Below are 21,893 nucleotides of genomic sequence, written 5' to 3' on the forward strand. Positions count from 1 at the left end.
AATCAGAATAGAGGAGAAAATGAATTTGATGTAAATATCATCTGGACTTAACAATTATCAATATTTGCCATATTTAGACAAATATTCAGTTATTCCTCTATTACTTTTTTCTTTTGCTTTTCTATCCCAAAACTGCTTCCTCCCTTACCTGCCACCAGTTATTCTTTTTCTTTTCTTTTCTAAGTTTATTTATTTATTTCAAGAGAGCGAGTGAGCAAGTAAGCGACCAGGGGAGGGGCAGAGAGAGAGGGAGAGAGGGAATCCCAGGGAGGCTCCGTGCTAGTGGGGCTCGATCCCACGAACCAAGAGATCATGACCTGGGCCAAAATCAAGAGTGGGAAGTTTAAGCACCTGAGCCACCCGGGTGCCCCTCAGTTATTCCTTTTTAAAAGTATTAAGATAATTTACAGACATGAGGGGTACCCGGGTGGCTCAGCTGGTAGAGCACGTGACTCTTAATCTCAGGGTCATTAAGTTTGAGCCCCATGTTGGGAATAGAGTTTATTTAAATAAAAAAAATTTTTTATTAATTTACTTTTTTTTTTTTTTAACGTTTATTTATTATTAAGAGACAGAGAAAGAGCATGAGCATGGGAGGGGCAGAGAGAGGGGGAGACACAGAATCAGAAGCAGGCTCCTGGCTCTGAGCTGTCAGCACAGAGCCTGATGCAGGGCTCGAACTCACAAACTATGAGATCATGACCTGAGCCAAAGTTGGATGCTTAACTGACTGAGCCACCCAGGTGCCCCATAAAAAAATAAATAAATAAATAAAATTATGTACAGACAGGACATTAAATCTTTAAATATTAAAAAAAAACCCTTAAATATTTCAATATGCATTGCTAATAAAAATGTCCTTCTATAATCCCAATACTATTATCATGTCCACCAAATTAACAATCATTCCTTAATATGTAATACCCAGTCCTTATTCAATTTTTCCCAACTGTCCCCAGGATGTCTTTTTACAAGTCATTTGTTCAAAACAGGATCATGTTGCATGTGACTGTTTTGCCCCTTAACTCTCTTTTTTTTTAGCAAGAACAGCCCTTCTTCCTCTTTTTTCCAGGCCATTGACTTGTTGAATCAACAGTCAATGCCCTGTAGAATGTCTTACCTTTGGGATTTTTCTGATTTGTTTCTTTCTGTTTCCACTTACTTTGTTCCCCCAGCCTTCCTATTTTCTGCAAACCACAGATTAGATCTAAACACTTCTTTAGGTTTAGGTTCAATATTGGAAAGAATACTGGTAGGTGATGCGGTGCTCTTCAAATTGCACTACATCAGGGACACATAATGTGCATGGCTGGCGGCCTGACTCCGTGTTTTTGAAGCTGGGAGGAGGCGAAGCCTAAGGAGTCAATCCTCTATGGACCCAGGAGCTGAGCTCTGTCTGAACCCCAACCTCTGTGGCTGCTGGTATGTACCATCACAGAGTGGGTGGAGGTCAGGGAGGAGGCACAAAAAGGTTAGGAGACTAACCAGGCAAAATTCCCCAGGATTGGGGGTGGGACCAATCTAGGACCTGTTCACTGTGTCCTGCATTCTCCTCTGTGAAGAGCAAGAAGCCTTCCTTTTTAGCATTGAGCCCTTCCGTGGTGAGCCTGGTGATGGTGTGGCTCAGAGAAAATTCCTGACTCTACTAGCTCAGTTTTTCTTTTTCCCTGGCTTCCAGATCCTGACTTATGATACTCTTTAATTGCTTTTAAACTTTAGAATGTCAGTGCTGGAAGGAGCCTTGTGCATCCTCTAAACTAGCCCCTCACCGAAGAATTTCCATTCTTCCTTAGAAACAGCTGCATACTAGATTGAAACCAGGATGTACAGTTTATTTCCCCAGACTTCAATCACTTATACTCCATCTCCATAATTTTTGACATTATCAGGTTCCCTTGTTCCATAGTATACCATTAATTTTTATTTTTTTCTTAAAAAAATTTTTTTTAATGTTTTTATTTATTTTTGAGACAGAGAGAGACAGAGCATGAGCAGGGGAGGAGCAGAGAGAGAGGGAGACACAGAATGGGAAGTAGTCTCCAGGCTCTGAGCTGTCAGCACAGAGCCCAACTCTGGGCTGGAACTCAGGGACTGTGAGATAATGACCTGAGCCGAAGTCGGACACTTAACCGACTGAGCCACCCAGGCGCCCCAATTTTTTATCATAACAATAACACTTGTGAAATGATAGGTTTGATACATAATTCAATTTATTTGTCAAGTTCATTCCAAGAACACATACAGAAAACTTCACATTCCATCAGTAGTAGGTGCACCACACTTTGGGAAAATGCCAGAGAAGTAGAATTGGTGTCTGGGAGTTTCACTCTGCCTTGAGACCTTAGTTGGGCCCACTTCTGAAATCCGGAATGTATTTCCTAATCATTAAGAAGGAGATATACTATCTATAGGTGTTAGTCACTAGTCTTGTGAGTGACTGAGTAAGTTCTTCCTGAGAGACTCCCAGGGACCTTTGTCCGGGCAAGTCTGAGCACCTGCAGTGGTGGGGGAGGGGAGAGCAGAAAGAAGGCAGGCGTTGGTAAAGGTTACCTCTAAGCTGGGCATCAGCATCAGAACAGTGGTGGGAAAACCCCTCTTAGAGGCAAAAGTCTGTGAAGCTCCTGCCCTCTCCCACCTTTCCCTCTCCACCATCCTCCAGCCACCTCAGGAAGGAATGAACAGGGTGTTCTAGGGCCTTCCTCTCCCCCCCCCCCCCCAGGAGCCACCCACTTGCCCTGGGGACAGTGCAAACTTCCGGAAGAAGAGAGAAGTGAGGTGTTAGGCCTCTGCGAACTTCAGCTGGCTTCTGGGCCCAAGGGAGGGAGGGCAAAGCAGGAAGGAGGGGTTTGCGGTTGGGGAGAGCCAGAGGGTCCACCCCTCTCCGGAAACTGGGGGTGGAGAGGCCCAGCCCGGCCCACACCAGACATCCAGCTCCAGGCTGGGCCCGAGAGGCCGGCAAACCCCACCCCATTCCTCTGGGCACCTCGTGGCCCAGGCGAGTTTGTTTATGAATCCGCCTCCCTCCTCCCCCAGCCCGGCCCTCCGCCCGCCCTCAGGGTGGCCCCAGTTCTGTGGGAGGGGGAAACCGGGCCAGCCCCCCTGCCTTCTCCTCCTCTTCCTTCCTCCAGCTTCTGTCCTGGGTGCCCGGGTAGGGCAGGCCTTTTTTTCCAGTCCTCTTGCGCCTGTCGGGGCCATTTTCCTTTCTGGGAATGGAAAGCCGGGGGTGGTGTGACTTTCGAATCTGGACTCTGGAGGGGACTCAGGACGATTTGTCCCAGGAGAGGAAACTGCTTCATTTTTGCTGAAAGAGTACTTTTTCCTTTAATTCTCTTTTAGTGCTGAACTAACTGCCAGGCAGGACCCCAGCTACCCTTGGGGTGCAGAGGTCTGGGTGGGGGTGGGGGTGACTGGTGGATGAATTGGCATTAAGCACTGGCACCCTTCCAGGTCTGGTGAGCTGAGGATCCCTGAGGAGCCTGAAGGGTTTGGACATTTTAGGAGAAGGAAGTGTTTTGATTATGTGTTTGTTTTAAGTCCAAGGAGTCCGTAGGGGTCAGATTTATATGTTCAGAAAAGCTCTCTGTTTGCTCAATTTGGGGTTTAAGCTCCTCTCTGAGCCTTCCTGGTACCTGAGCCTGCCTTCTCTAGCTTTCTAGAATGCAGATGGATTGTAGAATTTAGTCTCAGCCATTCCTCCTCTTCTTCCCCACCACCTCAAACCACCTCTGCTTTTATTTGCCAAACTGTCTTCAAGCTCCAGTGACCATCAGCTGGGTTTAAAGTCAGGCCTGTCATCTTGCAGCCCTCTTCAGAAAAGAGAATACTCAAGAAGTTTGGGCCAGAGCTTAGCTCCAACAATAACTAAATTCTTTTCTTGACCATGCCTCCCAACTCTCATTCCCTCCAAGCCTTTCTTCCTCCTCTAGGGCTTTCAAGACCACCAGAGCCACTGACAGGTTGCCAGACTGAACGGAGGCCTTCCTAGTACAAGCTACAGACTAGGCAGGGATGAACCACAATACTTCTCAGACAAGGAAATAGACATAGCAAAGGCACAGAATGAATCCTTTTAAATAATGATAATAATAAATTTATGGATTTCTTATCAACAGGTTCTGGGCATCCCAAAGAAATCACACTTGTTATAGTTCTTTTCTTAGGTGTTTTTTGTTTGTTTGTTTTTGTTTTTGTTTTTTGCCTTTCCAGGGCCTTGAAAAGACTGAGGGATGTGTGTGATGATCCACCAAGCTTCTCTAGTCACCATTGCACTTCAGATGACCTTAGATAGCATGATGCGAAAACTCTAGGCTTGTTTTCTTGCTCAGAGAGAAGCTTTCTTGCTCAGAAGACTGTTGATACTTTATTATCTTATCAGGGACTCTCTCTTACTTTTTCTTTCCTAAGCTCCTTTATCCTAGAGTAGGCACAACAGGTAAAAAAAAAAATTGAGTCTGTTTTGTACTTAATAGCTGTAGTCGTAAGCTGACTTACGACTTGAGAGGGAAGCTTACAATAATGGTGTAAAAGGAAGGTTTTGAAATATCTGCGTATTTTAATTTGTAAAATGTTCCCAGTTTTGCTAAGTAGGAATTCTTTTTTAAATTTGTTTAGTTTTTTTAGTAATCTCTACACCCAACGTGGGGCTCGAACTCATGACCTGGAGATTAAGAGTCCTACACTCCACTGACTGAGCCAGCCAGGCACTTGGAGTGGGAAATTGATGAAAACTAGAGTGACTTCAAAATCAGGAAGAATGATTTAGTTTGTAAAAGGCAAACAACTAAATGTGGAAGGTCAGTCCTTGGTATTGTATTATCTGGAGACCTATTCAGGATTTTGGGGACTAGGCTTCTTTCACTTAAGTGTTTTTTTCCTGGGTATCAATTCTATGCTAGGCCCTGAGGATACAAAGTGAAAAGGTATATGGCCTCCATGTTGGGGTGGAGCCTGCCTAAGATTGGCTCCCTCTCCCTTTGCCTCTCTCCCCCCAAATAAGTTAATTTAAAAACAAACAAATCAATTAATTAAATAAAAGCAAACCTAGAGGAAAAAAATTCAATAGTAAAACAAACAAAATGGGTGCCTGGGTGGCTCAGTCAGTTAAGCATCCCAACTCTTAATTTTGGCTCAGGTTGGTGAGATCGAGCCCTGCATCAGGCTCTGCTCTGACAGCGTGGAGCTTGCTTGGTGTTTTCTTTCTCTCTCTCTCTCTCTGCCCCTCCCCGTTCTTGTGCTTGCACGCACGCACACATGCTCTCCCAAAATAAATAAACATTTAAAACAAAACAGAAAAACAGACAAAACAAAGTGAAAAGGCATCATCCAGGCCCTCAGTCAGGATGCTTTATCTAGTTGGATAGATATCTAGTTGGAAGAGATTGGATATTTAGATACCTCTAATGGAGGTATGTAAAAAGAGCATAGTGGACAGAGTATCCAATACCTGGGGGAAGTAGGAAAGACTTCATAGAAGTCGTTCTTATTGAAGAGAAGAGAAAAAGTTTGGTAGCCCAGGAGGGCAAGCTGAGTAAATTGTGTTTCTGGACATTGAAAACCCAAGAAAGAATGCTTTGTGGGAAGAGTCCAACAAAGAACAAAATGAAAGGTAAGACTGCAGTGGACAGTAATGGAGGATGAGCCTGAATAAGGGCAGGCAGACCACTAAGAGTCTTGACTGCCACCCTGGAGTGTTACCACTTAGTACATGTACTATTGTGATTGATTTTGAAGTAAAGCATCTCTCAAATGACCCATCCGTGTTGCTTTTCAAACACAGTCATTAGGAGTTATTGGAATGATTTCACAAATGGTTATGTAGACTGACATTGGCATGCATGGGATTTGAGAAACCTTGAAATAAGTTATTCATTTGAAAAAATGTATTTTAGTTTTGGAAAAAATAGAAATTATTTTAGTTCTGTTTAAATAAATTTTGTTCAGGTTTTCAGAGATGAATTGGAGATGGATCATACCCCTTTGTTCTCTTTTGAAAAATTTTTAATTTTAGAGACCAAGCAGGGGAGAGGGGCAGAGGGGGAGAGAGAGAATCTTAAGCAGGCTCCATGCTCAGTGCAGAGCCCAACATGGGGCTCAGTCCCAGGACCCTGCGATCATGACCTGAGCTGAAACCAAAAGTCCTATGTGCAACTGACTGAGCCACCCAGGTGCCCCCCATTTTTTCTCTCATCAGTAAATGAGCATATGTGTAAGACATCTCTCACTAGCCAGATTGGGAATTCTGTCTGGTCCTGAAGAAGCAAAAAGAGTGAAAAGGATGAAGGCCCTTGAATGTCTGAGTCTAAATCTAGACCTTTCTCTCAGTACCTCAGAATCAAACTCTAGTTCCCATTTCAGGCATAGACCAGATTTGAATCATGGGGAAAAACACAATCTTTGGAACTAAATAACCATCATAATTTAACTTAAGTACTGGAGCCTCAGTTTTCTCATTTGCAAAAGGGGATGGCAATTTAAATTAATTGAAAGGATTAAGTCAGAGAATACATACAGTATATACATGAAATGTTCTGAAGACTGCTCTCTAATGTTAGTTCCTCCCCCCACCCCTTCAGCAAGTTTAGGTGTGGTCTTTCGATGAATACACTAAACAGCTGTTAGAATCTCCAGAGCTTGGTTTACAAAGATGACTAATGCAGTTTCTAACCTCCAGGAAGTTTCTTCCCTTCTGGAAGTTTCTTCTCTTCCAGTTTTATCCCTTAGTGTTTCTTAAACTCTGGCTTAGGGACTAATCACTTGAAAGAACTAGTTTTTAGTTTAAAAGAATCACTTTTAAAGAACTTTAAAAATACATATTCTCAAGCCCATTCCAAAGAATCTGATTTGATCAGTCTGAGATGGAGACTAGGAATCTCTTAATTTAAAAAAAAAAAAGTTTGAGAGAACAAAAGAGAGCTTGCGCATGACTGTGTGTGCAAGGGAAGGGCACAGAGAAAGAGAAGGAGAGAGAGAGAGAGAGAGGGAGAGAGAAAATCCCAAGTAGGCTTCATGCTCAGCGAGGAGCCTGACACGGAGACCGTGACTTGAGCCAAAATCAAGAGTCCCATGTTCCCCCGACCCCCGACTGAGCCACCCAGGCATCCCCAAAGCAGCCCAAAGGATTTGGATAGAGTCTGTCTGATATTATATTTTGAGAATTTTGATCTAGAGGTATGCTATTAATTGTAATGTAATGTGATGTTTTATATAAAGGTATGCAAGAGGATAATGCCATCTGAGCTGTCATGGAAATTAGGGCAGGAATTTTTTTCAGGAGCTAGAGGAGAATACAAAAGTGTTTTTGAAAAACTGTGTATATACTCATATATACATATGTAAGTGGTTAGAGCAGGCATGCTTTATTTGTTTTAAAATCTACAGTAGACTTTTTTTGGGGGGGGGGCGCCTGGGTGGCTCAGTGGGTTAAGCATCCAACTTCGGTTCAGGTCATGATCTTGCCATCTGTGGGTTCGAGCCCCGCGTCGGGCTGTGTGCTGGCAGCTCAGAACCTGGAGCCTGCTTCAGATTCTGTGTCTCCCTCTCTCTCTGCCCCTCCCCTGCTTGATCCCTGTCTCTCAAATAACAAACATTAAAAAAAAAAAAAATTAAAAAAAAGTCTTTGTGGGATTGTCCCGGGTTGGAACCTGGCGCTACAACTTACTAGCTTCATGACCTTGGGCCAGTTATTTCCCAGCCCAACTTTCTTATAAAATACGTAACATCCTACTACTATCATCTTCCTTGTGAGAAGGACAGGAGAAATGGGAAAGCCTAACTGACCTTAGGCCCCTGACACGCCCCAACAACCGCTTCACCTTATTCAGGCCCTATCCAAAGCAGCAGAGGCCTGTTTTAGGGAGATCCAGACCTTAAAACATGACAACGTATCGCGAAGCGCTGGATTGTAGATAACGAAGTGACAACACGTAAGTGCTACAGAGAATGACCTCGTGGCAATGACAAATCACCCAGGCCGCCTCCACCGAAACCAGGAAAAAGGAGGGGTGGGATGGAAGGCCAGAAACTCAGGTGCCTCGGGAAAAAATCTCCTTTAACTTTGTGGTTGCGAAAGCAGGAGCTCTTTATGCTTGGATGGTATTTGCAATGAAGGGGAGAAAAAGGAAGTGGTTTGCAGGGCATTCGCTCTAGGTGGTTCTCCAATGCGCTTCGCCTCAGACCAGCTCCTGGAAGGTTAACCCCACAGCAATCAAGCAGTTAGCACCTTTGGCTGGGAGAACTTAATAAAATGGCGTTAGATGGGAGTCTCAAAGCCCTCGCGAATGGTCAGTTCAGTATTAACTGGGAGCGCGTCGCCAGATTTCGTCGCGCCCGCACCCACAGGGCTTACACCCACATTCAGAGGCATCCGCCCACCCCGGGAAGGAGTAGACTTGAGAGGCACTTTTAAGAGCGGTTAAGCGAAGACTCAAATGAGCCCTGGTGGCCAGGCAAAACCGAGCACCGAATGTCGTGGCCCTGACACTTGTGGAGCAGAAGGGCTCCACTGAAGCGTGCCACCTAATCACTGCGAAGAATCCCCTGAGGAGGGCCAAAATGGCGACAGACTCCTCTTGGCACAGCCCTGCTCCCTCCCCCACGTCGGGAGGTTCCCGTAACGCCCATTGGCCAAGTTGGAGGCGGTGCCTGGTTTCCTTCGCCGCCTCATTGGACTGAGTGACTGAGAGAGACGCCAACGCTTCTCTGCCCACTCCAGAATCCCGCCCTCAGAGTTCATTCGGCGTTTAATTGGCTTTCCGTTCGCGTCAATTTGCGTCCTATCGTGTCTTTTTTTCAGTGTTAATCCAATCAGAACTTTCCTGGCTGCCCGCCTGATTTCTGATTGGTTTTGATCAGCTTCATCCTATCCCATTTCTGCCTACTTCTTACCACCTCCCACCAGGGACTTTGCCCAGGCATGTCCAGAGTTCTGGTTGGTCGTTATTCTGTCATTCCAATCAAAGCTCTTCCTATCCCTACCGCTCAGAGAGCCCGCCTGGCAGCTGACTGGTTTCTTTCCAAGCCTATCATCACCAGCTCCCGCCCACCCTCACTTCCTGCGTCTTTCATTGGCTTTAAAAACTGAGAGGGCGGCCTCCTTGGGCGGACACCCGGCACGCAACTTTGTCTTACACGCCTCAGAGAGCAAGCGAATCTTGCCATTGGACAGCCTGCCCGTCCTTCTTCTTCATGTCCCTCCTTTCTCCCTCCCTCATTGGGCGGGGCAGCAGTGAAGGGGCGGGGCCGAGGCCGGGCTTGTGGCGCGCTGCTCCCTCCTCCTTACCCCCCCCCTCCCTGTCCGGTCCGGGTTCGCTTGCCTCGTCAGCGTCCGCGTTTTTCCTGGCCCCCCCCAACCCCCCCGGACAGGACCCCCTTGAGCTCGTCCCTCAGCTGCCACCATGAGCGGTAAGGATGAGTCCACTCCACGCTTAGGGGTGGGAGGGGAGTGAGGGGGCGCGCGCGAGGGCCGACCGGGCGGTCCCCGCCGTGAGGGGGGGCGGGCGGGAGGCGGCGGCGGCGGCCTTGGTCCCGCCCGGGGCGGAGGGAAGGGAGGGAGAAGGGGCAGTGGCGGGGCCTGCGAGAAAGAGGGGGATGGGCCGCCCGCCCCGGGGGAGGGGGCAGCGTGGCCTCGCCCGCCCCCTGCCCGCCCCGGCCACGGGGGACGGGCCTTACCCCCCACTATTCGGCGGCCCGCCTGAGGCTCCTCCCGCCGGGGGCTGGAGCCGCGGGGGCGGCCCGAACAGTGCAGGCCCCGCCCGGGCCAACCGCCTCCCTGGTCCGCCCTCTGGTCGCCGCCTGCCCCAAGGCCCTCCCCTCCCCCCGTAGATTTCCCCTCCCCCCCACCGTCCCGCCCTTTCCACGCCCCTCACCCCGAAACCGCCCTTTCCCTCTAGGGCCCGCCCTCTGTCTTCCCCGAAAGCTCCAGATTCTTAACCCCTGGACCCCTTTAGCCCCTTTAGCAGTATTCACAAATATTTCCTCACTCACACTTTTTGTTCTTTTTACCTTGCCCCTCTTCTATTGTTGCTTTTTACACTTGAATTTTCTTTCTCCATATCCTTTGACCCTAATTTTAGCAAGATTTCCATCCACCCACATGTTGTTTTTTGCCTTACCTATCTATCCTTCTCCTTTTTTTCCCCCCGGGATACTTTTTTATATTTTGAAACTCTTTGAGCATGTCCACTGCTCCTCATATTTCCTATACCCAAAGCACATTTTCAATGTTTTAGGAGTTTAATTTTGTGCAAGGGGGAATTGAGGCCCAGTTTTAGCATTACCCAGCCTAGTTTATGTTCTGTATGTCCTACAGCTGTCCCTTTTCCAAGCCACTTTTTTTTTTTTTGTTTTTTACGTTAGTGCTTTAAACCGTACTGATGTTTCTGTTTTATCATATCATTTTACCTTTTTTCTTTCTCCAACTTTAAATTGTTTGTCTCTAATTTTTAGACCAAGATCACTCCATGGATGAAATGACAGCTGTGGTCAAGATTGAAAAAGGAGTTGGTGGAAATAATGGGGGCAATGGTAATGGTGGTGGTGCCTTTTCTCAGGCTCGAAGCAGCAGCACAGGCAGTAGCAGCAGTGGAGGAGGAGGAGGGCAGGTAAGTGATAATCAGGACAGACTGGGGGACATGTTAAGAGAATGTAAGTTTTCCTGGATGATTACTGTTTCACAGAAACATTTTTAGGAAGGGGCTGAACCATTTTGTAGCTAGGGACACAGATGATTGGGAGATCCCCTCAGATGAGAATTTCAACAGTGTAGATGGGGCAACTTTTTGTTTCTGTTATTTTTCCCCATTCTTTGCACCTTTTGGCTGTTTATTTGTTTTATACTGCCCCCTGGGCTGGCAGCTGGGTGTCAGTGAACTAACTCCTTTCCTTTCCTATCCTTTCCTTTCCTTTCTTTTCTGGCCAGGAATCCCAGCCATCCCCTTTGGCTCTGCTGGCAGCAACTTGCAGCAGAATTGAGTCACCCAATGAAAACAGCAACAACTCCCAGGGCCCAAGCCAGTCAGGGGGCACAGGTGAGCTTGACCTCACAGCCACACAACTCTCACAGGGTGCCAATGGCTGGCAGATCATCTCTTCCTCCTCTGGGGCTACCCCTACCTCAAAGGAACAGAGTGGCAGCAGTACCAATGGCAGCAATGGCAGTGAGTCTTCCAAGAATCGCACAGTCTCTGGTGGGCAGTATGTTGTGGCTGCCACGTCCAACTTACAGAACCAGCAAGTCCTGACAGGATTACCTGGAGTGATGCCTAATATTCAGTATCAAGTAATCCCACAGTTCCAGACCGTTGATGGGCAACAGCTGCAATTCGCTGCCACTGGGGCCCAAGTGCAGCAGGATGGTTCTGGTCAAATACAGATCATACCAGGTGCAAACCAACAGATCATCACAAATCGAGGAAGTGGAGGCAACATCATTGCTGCTATGCCAAATCTACTCCAGCAGGCTGTCCCCCTTCAAGGCCTGGCTAATAATGTACTCTCAGGACAGACTCAGTATGTGACCAATGTACCAGTGGCCCTAAATGGGAATATCACCTTGCTACCTGTCAACAGCGTTTCTGCAGCTACCTTGACTCCTAGCTCTCAGGCAGTCACTATCAGCAGCTCTGGGTCCCAAGAGAGTGGTTCACAGCCCGCCACCTCAGGGACTGCCATCAGTTCTGCCAGTTTGGTATCATCACAAGCCAGTTCCAGCTCCTTTTTCACCAATGCCAATAGCTACTCAACAACTACTACCACCAGCAACATGGGAATTATGAACTTTACCACCAGCGGATCAGCAGGGACCAACTCTCAAGGGCAGACACCCCAGAGGGTCAGTGGGCTACAGGGGTCTGATGCTCTAAACATCCAACAGAACCAGACATCTGGAGGCTCTCTGCAAGCAAGTCAACAAAAAGAGGGAGAGCAGAACCAGCAGACACAGCAACAGCAGCAAATTCTTATCCAGCCTCAGCTTGTTCAAGGGGGACAGGCTCTCCAGGCCCTCCAAGCAGCACCATTGTCAGGGCAGACCTTTACAACTCAAGCTATCTCCCAGGAAACCCTCCAGAATCTCCAGCTTCAGGCTGTTCCAAACTCTGGCCCCATCATCATCCGGACACCAACAGTGGGGCCCAATGGACAGGTCAGTTGGCAGACTCTTCAGCTGCAGAATCTCCAAGTTCAGAACCCACAGGCCCAGACAATCACCTTGGCCCCAATGCAGGGCGTTTCCTTGGGGCAGACCAGCAGCAGCAATACCACCCTTACACCCATTGCCTCAGCTGCCTCCATCCCTACCGGCACAGTCACTGTGAATGCTGCTCAGCTCTCCTCCATGCCTGGCCTCCAGACCATTAACCTCAGTGCATTGGGTGCTTCAGGAATCCAGGTGCACCAGCTTCCAAGCCTGCCCTTGGCTATAGCAAATGCCCCAGGTAAGCCTCCAATCTTTTATATTAATTTCCAGAGCTAAATAGCATCTTAACTGCAACCGTTGGGTCTAAGGAAGGAAATAGACACTTTCGTGGGTGACAGTTTCTTGAGGGCAAGTTGATTAGAGAAATGGCAATGATTCTGTTTAAGTCATTTGGAACTGACTTAACGGAAACTTTTTTTCAGTTAATCTCATGAGAAAGGAGCACTTCTGGGCAGCGTCCCTGGGGTCACTGTACTTCCAGTGCCTTTGGTGCTACAGAACAAGGGTCGGCAACTTTTTCTGTAAAGGGCCAGATGGTAAATATTTTAGGGCTTGTGAGACATGTAGTATTCTTTTTGTTTTTTGTTTTTTTTTTTTTTTTGCAACTTTTTAAAAACGTAAAACCATTCTTACCTCAAGGGCTTTATTTGGCGTACAAGCCCACCCCTTTGTAAGATAAGAATTGATTATAAACTTGACCTCTTTGTGTGACAGTTACTAAATAATCAGATATTTCTTATGAGCTGTAAGTCTTAAGTGAGGGAAAAGTGACGTAGTGGATTCCGGAAGAATTTTTAATGAAATAAATTTCATGGTTAATTTTTAGTTAGCTAGAGTATCCTATTTTCTGAGCAAGCCGGTTAAAGTTTAATTTTTTAAACTTCTGGTTACCTTAAAAGTGGAATCTGTCTGCCTCCCCTTACACTAATGTATATTTTCAGTAAGCTTGCTGGGTGGTTCTGGTACTTCCTAGATGAGAAAACCACTTCCTAGACTGCTTTGAAAGTAATGTATGGTTGAGAAGGGAGGGTAGAGAAAGGGAGCATGGCCTGGAATGGAGTGGGGAGGTGGAGTTGAGAGGAGTTAGGAATAAGGAGAGCATTGAAGGGAAAAAGAGTCCTTCAGGAAGAGGTATGTATTGGAATGTATGTTGAATCAGTTGACCACAATATTCAATTATTCATTTTGAACAGTGTTTCACTGTTGGTTAATTTGAAATTTGAAACGTGTCCATTTAAAAAAGTGAAAGTCTGTTTAGAATTTTGTCATTTTAAATTCTGTGGCAATAGAGCTAATCTTTAATAAAGTACAAGAAGATGATTCTATAGATTTTTATATTCTGCCATGATATATAAAAATTATGATGGAAAATAGTTTAATGTCACCAAACTTCTAGTTCTGTTGGAATACATGTGGGTTTATGAATTGTTTACTTTTTTTATTAGAGTTCTCAGTTCATTTTTTTAAAAAGTTTTATTTAAGTAATCTCTACACCCCACATGGGGCTTGAACTCATGACTCTGAGACCAAGAGTTGAATGCTTTTCTGACTGATCAGCCAGGTGCCCCAAGTTCTCATTTCATTTATACTGGTTTTTACATTAAAGAGGATAATAAATAGCCATATTTCCTGTCTCCTGCAGTTTTGGAAAATGGTGATGGGGGGGGATCTGTTCAAGTTCCCTAACTTTTTTACATTCTTGAGGTCATGTTTAGAATGATGACATTTTGAGCCTTAAGATAACAATTTTCTTAATAAATTGGAGATCTTGGAATAGAAAGTTAGAGCTGGAAGGGGCCTAAGAAATCATCTAGTACAACTGCCTTATTTTCTAGAAGAGGATGTTGAGGTATGAAGAAGCAGTTAAGTGGCCAGACTACAGCCAGAGCTAGGGCTTGTGGTTAGTTCTAGTCTAAGGCATTCCCTGTTAGTTTTAACTTAGGACATGAGAGATCTTTAGATCGTTAAAAATGTTTTAGAAAAGTTGTCTTTGCTTCTTTGAAATTTAATGTTCTAGAGTTGGCCAAGTGTTTTATAGGCTAAAAATTATGATAGTAGAAATGGGAAAAAGTTAATGAAAACGAAATTCAGCAGCCTGGAAAATTAGACACTTTGCTGCATAACCTTTACTAGCATGTTTGTTTTCTCTTTGCTCTTAGGTTGTTCTATCCAGCAGTTTTGCTCTTTGTCAAAGGAAGGCAAAACTGCGAGATTGTTCCAGTTAGTAATAATTTGGATCCTTGCAATTTTTAAAAGGTTTATAACTTAGGCTCTGGAGAACAGTTATGAGGTACTCTCATTGCTAAATCATGCTCTGGGGAAGCCTGCCATTTAATATGTCATAGGATAGGGCTACCTAGCTATTATTGATGGTCTCTGAGCTCAAGAAAATGCATGCCTTTCTGTAAAGTAGCAGCAGCTTGACATTCACTAATGAAAGAATGAGCCTCTGAAAGGCCATTTTGTGAGAGTTGGGATTGGTTGCTTCATTAATAGTGGTTTCTGAAGAGAAAAGTTTCCTTCTTTCTGGTTAGTCTTCTGCAACATTTTTTTCCCCTTCAGTTGATCTAACTTTATCCTTAATGAAAGCTAATAAAATCGTTTCCTAGAAGCCTTAATGCTGTTCAGCAGTTGCCTGGCTGCTAAAAATGGCTCATTTTACCCCCTTACTGGTATATAGTGATTTTACTGGAAAAGCTCAATCTCTTGCCAGTATAATGTAGTAGAAAGAGCATTGAATGTGAAGTCCTGTTGTGAGGTATAGCTTGGTGGATAGATAATAGCATTCTACAAAATGAGACTTTATTACATGGTTGTGGAAGCCTGCAGCCTCCTTGGTGTTCACTTTGTTTACTTTTATTATTTTTAAAAATCATCTTTTAGAAATCATTTAAGCTCCCCTGTTGACTTTCACTGTTTATTTTTGTTTGCTGAATACACAGGCAAAAGCACAAACTTAGAACCAAAGTAAGCCAGCCATCTCAATATCCTGTGTTTTTTATGGCTCAGCCCCTGGTGGGTGGTAGTGAGGAAGGGACCACCCAGTAAACTAAGTTTAATTTCTAGACAGTGAAATGATCTATGGGCTCCGAGGGGTTTTTGTTGTTGTTGTTTTGTTTTGTTTTAAGTTATCTGCAGCTTGTTTTGTTGTCTTTTAAATCAACACCCTTTCCTCTCATTTTGTAGTTACACTCTCACAGATCTTGTTTTTTTTTTCCAGTTTAAAGCTTCAGGTTTTTTCTCAGACACTGCTATGTCCTGAAAACTCTTCTACCAGGTTGGGGGGTGGGGGTGCAGCTTTGAAAGACAGTTTGTATGACTTCGTGGGAGTTCTGCCTAATAAAGAGTTCAGGGCTGGTCTTTGGCAGGAGAATAGAACATATTTCCTTGATGGCTATAATTCACTCAGGCAAATTTCAGGCACTAAAAATAAAAATTTCACATCTGCTTGGTTTTATCGGGGTCAGGAAAATGTCTTCTCTTAGAAGTTAAGTTAAATGTGATACCAGAGTTAGTTTGCCAACAGTGTCGCTAAACTTGCGGTCAGATTGCTGAGACCTAATTTGTTAAAAAGTTGCATTTTAGACTAGGGTACCTGAACAATGTAAATGGGTTTAGCTGATTTGAATGTGTTTAGAATTATTCTAGGGCAAAAGATTAAATGAGATAATTTTCTTTTTTAAAATAATACACTTTATCAAATATAACATCACATGTTTCTGCATCGTTTGCCTTTTTTATCTAATGTTATATTTGTTTCTGAAGGTGATATTAGTGTTTTTAAGTGATTTCAATTTAAGTAGAAAAGGTCTCCTTTAAAATCTAGGTGCCTTCATTGATTTGAAAAGAATGAGAAGACAGTCCTCAGACCTTGTCAGTTGCTCCTATTTATTCATTCCAGTGGCTTTCTGTAAATGACGTCATTGTTAAATCACGTTGCATTGTGTAATGTGGCCATTTTAGTTCTTAATTAAATAACAAGAGCACAAGGGTGCCTAGTGTTTCAGAAAAGTTTAATATCTATTCTGTTCTCATATCTCCCTTTCCTTTTAACTGTTCCACTTTGTAAAGTAGCATTTAAATGTTGCCACTAATAATTTAGTTTTCCTCATTCCTTGCTTCTAATTGTTTTCTCTCCTTGAAAATGTTTTAAGATGTAAAATGAACATCTGTGGAAAAGCTCTATTACATAATGCTTTGTAAGTTATTTATCAGATGTCTAACCATTAATGGATAATATTAGTTGAACTTTTCTACTTTGATGTTTATTGTTCTTCATATTTCCTACAGAAGGTGTGTCATAATAGTGCTATTCCTTTCTCTAACATTTAGCATTATTATTCGGGCTTGTGTGCCTAACCATTATTTTAAAGTGTATATGCCCTCATTATGATTATATTATTAATACCATGCTAGGTTTTAAGAATTGTTTCCCTTAGAAGACCCTGAAAAAGTTTCTGTACAAAGATTTATTTTTTTATTTTTTATTTTTTAGAGTTGGTTGCAAATTTGAGCTGGAAGTTGAATTGTACTTTTGCTTCAGTGTTTTTAAAACTCTGAATAGCTTATGGAAACTGGGCAGTATTACTTGTTTGACAACTTTGGATGTGCCTTTCTAATTTACTGTTAATCATCCTACCTCCGTGTCTATGTACAAAATAAATAATGACTTAACAATTTTGAAGGAGTTAAAATATAAAATCCCTATGTGAAGATAGAGACTTGACCGTTAAATGATGAGAGAACTAAATTAAAAATCTATACATCTCTGAAAATGTAAAAAATATTATTTTTATAGGAAAGCAAATGTTTGCTGCAAATAATCTAAAAAAGGTTAAATGCTATTAAGGTGGATCTTTTCATATTATTCAGTATGTTCTTCGTTGAATTTGACCTTTTTTGATAGATTAAAAATTACAGCTCTTTGCAAACAATACAATTAAGCCAGACTATCAATGGTAGTAGCAACTAAACTGAAGACTGTTAGAGCTGAAAACCCTCACCCCTTCCAGTACCCCCATTTTGACAGAATGTGGAGTAGTTTCAACGACTTGCCAGAGGTCACTGTAACAGATCTTTTGAATTCAGATCAGTATCTTTTTCCACTATACTACACTAGTATTTTTTTGTTTTAAGATTTTTATTTTTTAAATGTTTATTTTTGAGAGGAAGAGAGAAGAGAAAAGAGAGGGATGGAGGGGCAGAAAGAAGGGGACAGAGGATCCAAAGTGGGCTCAGTGCCGACAGCAGAGAGCCGGATTGGGGGAAGGGTTCAATCTCACCATCCGGTGAGATCATGAGCTAAGCCAAAACCAAGAGTCTGACGCTTAATGGCCTGAGCCACCTAGGCACCCCAACAACAACTTCTTCATAAACTTTTTGTTATGAATCATGATTTGTTGTAATCAGATTAATTTGAATTTTAAGCAAAATATAAATAATTAGTGATGTGATCAAAACATTAAGAAAGAAGGAGCAAGATGGCAAAAGAAAAATCAAAGACATCTCGTTACTTTGAAAACATGAAGGTCAGCTATATCGTATAGAGATATGTGTGTAGAATGGTATTATCCCCACCCCCTTTTTCCTTTTTACAGTTAAAGAGATGCGATGTGTTTTCCCTGTTACCTTTCTTATTTTTTTTCCTGATATGCTTGAGACACTTTCATAGCAAACTTTATCTCCTTATTGTTCGTCATCTATTGTTTTCCATGTTATCAGGAAATTCCCTTTCAGTGCCTGCCTTCTCTACCCACCACATTTCTGATTAAAAAAAAAAAAAAACTATCCTGACATACTCGTTGGGGATATAGTTTAACAACTCTTCGAGAGACTATATAGGCCCCAATTTTGTCCAGGCCTTACATAGACAATGTATAATATCTCTTATGGTCACTGGTGGTATCTGAAAAGTACTATGCCGAGAATTCTTTGGCAATTTCTTGCACTCATGTTTATTTTGTTTTAAAGAAGGTAAAAAGCTCTTAACTCTGAAAACTGTATTTGGAAATTTTCCATATTATCAAGAAATTTCTTTGGTTTGGCATTCTCTTAACAGATTATCTTGTTGGTATTATCATGTTTTGAATGGCTTCCTTGTTTAGCATTAAAGGCTGTTAAGAAATTCAGTAATACTCATGGTTAGGTTAACTTACATAGTCATTTACTGAACACCAGTATACTTAGTAATATAATTGCCCCCAGCAGACTTAAGAGTTAGATACAAAAAGTGTAGCAGTGAAAATGGATTCATGCTTTATTCATAGACAAATTTAGCAAAATTTATTGAATATTTACTGTGTGTCAAATGTGCTAGGCTCTCAGAATTCACTGAAACAGATGATGGTCCTTGGCTTTCATGGAGCTCCAATTATTGTTGTGCTATAGTTATCTACTCTTAGTGCACTCCAGAGGGGACAAGTTTTCACACAACGAATACTGACAGTTGCAGAAAATATATGAAACCATAGGGCCACACTATTTTGGATTTATAGTTTCCTTTTACTGTGTTATATATTGTCAGGTATGTATGTATGTATATATGTATGTATGTATGTGTGTATTTATTTATTTATTTATTTATTTATAGTATTTATTCATCTTAGAACAGGGGAGGGGCAGAGAGAGAGGGAGACACAGAATCCAAAGCAGGTTCCAGGCTCTGAGGTGTCAGCACCTTCATGTTTTCAAAGTAACGAGATGTCTTTGATTTTCTTTTGCCATCTTGTTCCTCCTTTCTTAAATTTACCATCTTAATCATCTTTAAATGAACAGTTCAATAGTGTTAATTAAGTATATTCACATTGCAGAAGATTTCCACATCTTTTTTACCATACAAAACTGAAACTGTACCCATTAAACTCATTTCCCCTCCCCCACCATTCCCTTGCAACCATTATTCTACTTTCTATAAATTTGACTACTTTAGACTACTAATTTGTCACATAAGTAGAATCATAGAGTACTTGTCTTTTTGTGGCTGGCTTATTTCACTTAGCACAATATCATCGAAGTTCATCTATATTGTAGCATATGACAGGATTTCCTTTGTATGGCTGAATAATATTCATTGTATGCATATACCACATTGTCTTTATCTGTTCATCTATCATGGACATTTGGGTTGCTTCTGCCTCTTGGCTTTTGGGAATAGTACTGCTGTGAACTTGGGTGTATAAATAATCTCTTTGAGATCCTGCTTTCAACTCTTTTGCATATATACCCAGATGTAGGATTGATGGATCATATGGTAATTCTATTTTTCATTTTTTGAAAAAATATGCTTACTTTGGTAACTTTGCTTTTACCTTCTATAAAGAAACTTTATTTTCATTTATTTAAAAAAATTGTTTTAATGTTTGTTTATTTTTGAGAGAAAGAGTGTGAGTAGGGGAGGAGCTGAGAAAGAGGGAGACACAGAATCTGAAGCAGGTTCCACGCTCTGAGCTATCGGCACAGAGCCTGATGTGGGGCTCGAACTCATGAGCCGTGAGATCATGACCTGAGCTGAAGTCGGGTGCTCAACTGACTGAGCCACCCAGGCGCCCCTCTATAAAGAAACTTTAAAAAAAAAAAAGAAAAAAAAAACCCTCACATTTTTGTGCTATGTTTATAGTCAGAACTACATTTTTAACTTTTCTGAGTACTTTTCTCATAAGATGATTTCCAAATTTCCTAACCTAATGGAACAAGATCGTTAATATATACATAATAGTTATTATCCAGCTGCTTTTAGGTTACTTAAATGTAAAGTAAGATGCTTAAAATGGAACTCAAGGGCTGAGATTTGAGACAGGAATTATTGCTGGTTTGGATTGTATAAGAAAAATTGTCATGATATACAATGTGAGCATGCTTTTAATGATAAATCATTCTTAGGTAACTGGTAATTGCTTACCTCCTTATTTTAATTACTTTTGCATAAAATGCCACAAAAAGTAAAGATGGCTTGTTGCTGGCAAACATTTCCCTTTATGGAAATAATTCTGTGATTCCCCCACCCCCCAGCCACAGAAAACTGTTGTCCCAGACAATTGGATATTCTCATCTCTAGCTTATATACTTACTTATATACTTACTGCAGCTTGGCCAGACATCTTGGTGTAATGGTAATTAATCTTTTAGTCAAATGCCTGGTGGGAGCTGTCTTAATAAAAGCTCTAACATATCATCAAATTGTATTACTTTTACCTGCAATATGAAGCAAACTCAGATGCATCCAGACTTAAATTACTCGTGGTTCTTTGATTTACTTCTGAAAACGTTCTGACAACTAATTGGTTTATTTTTTTTTAATGTTTTATTTATTTTTGAGTCAGAGACAGAGTGTGAGCAGGGGAGGGGAAGAGAGAGGGGGAGACACAAAATCTGAAGCAGGCTCCAGGCTCTGAGCTGTCAGCACAGAGCCTGACGTGGGGCTTGAACTCACAGACTGCAAGATCATGACCTGAGCTGAAGTTGGACCCTCAACCGACTGAGCCACCCAGGCACTTCCAATTGGTTTGATTCTTTTTTTTTTTTTTTCCTTAACATTTATTTATTTTTGAGACAGAGAGAGACAGAGCATGAACAGGGGAGGGTCATTGAGGGAGGGAGACACAATCCAAAACAGGCTCCAGGCTCTGAGCTGTCAGCACAGAGCCCAACGCGGGGCTCAAACTCATGGACTGGGAGATCATGACCTGAGCCGAAGTCGGACACTTAACCGACTGAGCCACCTAGGCGCCCCTTTGTTTAATTCTTAAAATGTTATTTCAGTAACTAAAATGGAGGTATTGAAAAATATTATATATATTATATTACCAAGGTGTGTCTTACCGTAAAAATTTAAGAAATAAACATTTCAACTTAAATAGGCGCATGTTGAAAACATGGGTGGCTCAGTCGATCAAGCAGCCGACTCTTTTTTTTTTCTCTGTAATGTTTGTTTATTTTTTAACTTGTTTATTTTTGAGAGAGTGTGAGTGGGGGAGGGGCAGAGAGGGGGATGGAAGATCTGAAGCAGGCTCTGTGCTGACTGCAGTGAGCCCAATGTGGAGTTGAACTCACAAATGGAACCATGAGATGACAACCTGAGCTGAAGTCAGACGCTCAACTGAGCTACCCAGCCCCCCCCCCCATGGATGTTTATTTTTGAGAGAGAGAGAGAGAGAGAGAAGAGAGGGAGGGAGGGAGGAGGAGGGGCAGAGAGAGGGACAGGGAATCTGAAGTGAGCTTCATGTTGATAGAGAGCCGGATGTGGGGCATGGCCAACTCTTGATTCCTGCTCTGATCATGATTTCCAGTTCATGGGATCGAGCTCTGAGTTGGTCTCAGTGCTGACAGCATGGTGCCTGCTTGGGATTCTCCCTCTGTCTCTCTGCCCCTCCCCCGCTCATTTTCATTTTCTCTCTCTCTCTCTCTCTCTCTCTCTCTCTCTCTCTCTCTCTCAAATATTAAAAAGTAAAAAACATAGGGATGGAAAATTGTGTAAAAAAATTTTATACTCCATGGACTATTCAGTTTTAAAGTTTATATGTTTATCTTGAGAGAGAGAGAACACGTGCACAGGAGGGGCAGAGAGAGAGGGAGAGAGAGAATCCCAAGTAGGTCATGTACTGCTTTGCTAGCCCGACTTGGGTTGGAACCCATGAACAGTGAGATCATGACCTGAGCCAAAATCAGGAGTCAGACATTCAACCCACTGAGCCACCCAGGTGTG

At 42.9% G+C, this 21,893-nt stretch overlaps 1 protein-coding gene across 2 annotated transcripts in view; it reads left to right on the top strand.

Moving 5' to 3' along the window:
* Nucleotides 1-1,213: 1,213 nt before the first annotated feature.
* Nucleotides 1,214-21,893, top strand: part of SP1 (Sp1 transcription factor) — a 47,217-nt gene continuing 26,537 nt past the window's right edge. The window contains exons 1-3 of one of the 2 annotated variants that reach the window (XM_030322725.1): nt 1,214-1,422; nt 10,444-10,598; nt 10,916-12,431. In XM_030322725.1, coding sequence (XP_030178585.1) covers nt 10,458-10,598; nt 10,916-12,431 — 1,657 coding nt within the window. In that variant the 5' untranslated portion in view covers nt 1,214-1,422; nt 10,444-10,457. Of the gene's footprint in view, nt 1,423-9,279; nt 9,400-10,443; nt 10,599-10,915; nt 12,432-21,893 lie in introns of those variants that run through there. The other variant, XM_030322724.1, reaches the window with a different exon arrangement.

The sequence above is a fragment of the Lynx canadensis genome, chromosome B4 (assembly GCF_007474595.2).
Source record: "Lynx canadensis isolate LIC74 chromosome B4, mLynCan4.pri.v2, whole genome shotgun sequence".
NCBI lineage: Eukaryota > Metazoa > Chordata > Mammalia > Carnivora > Felidae > Lynx > Lynx canadensis.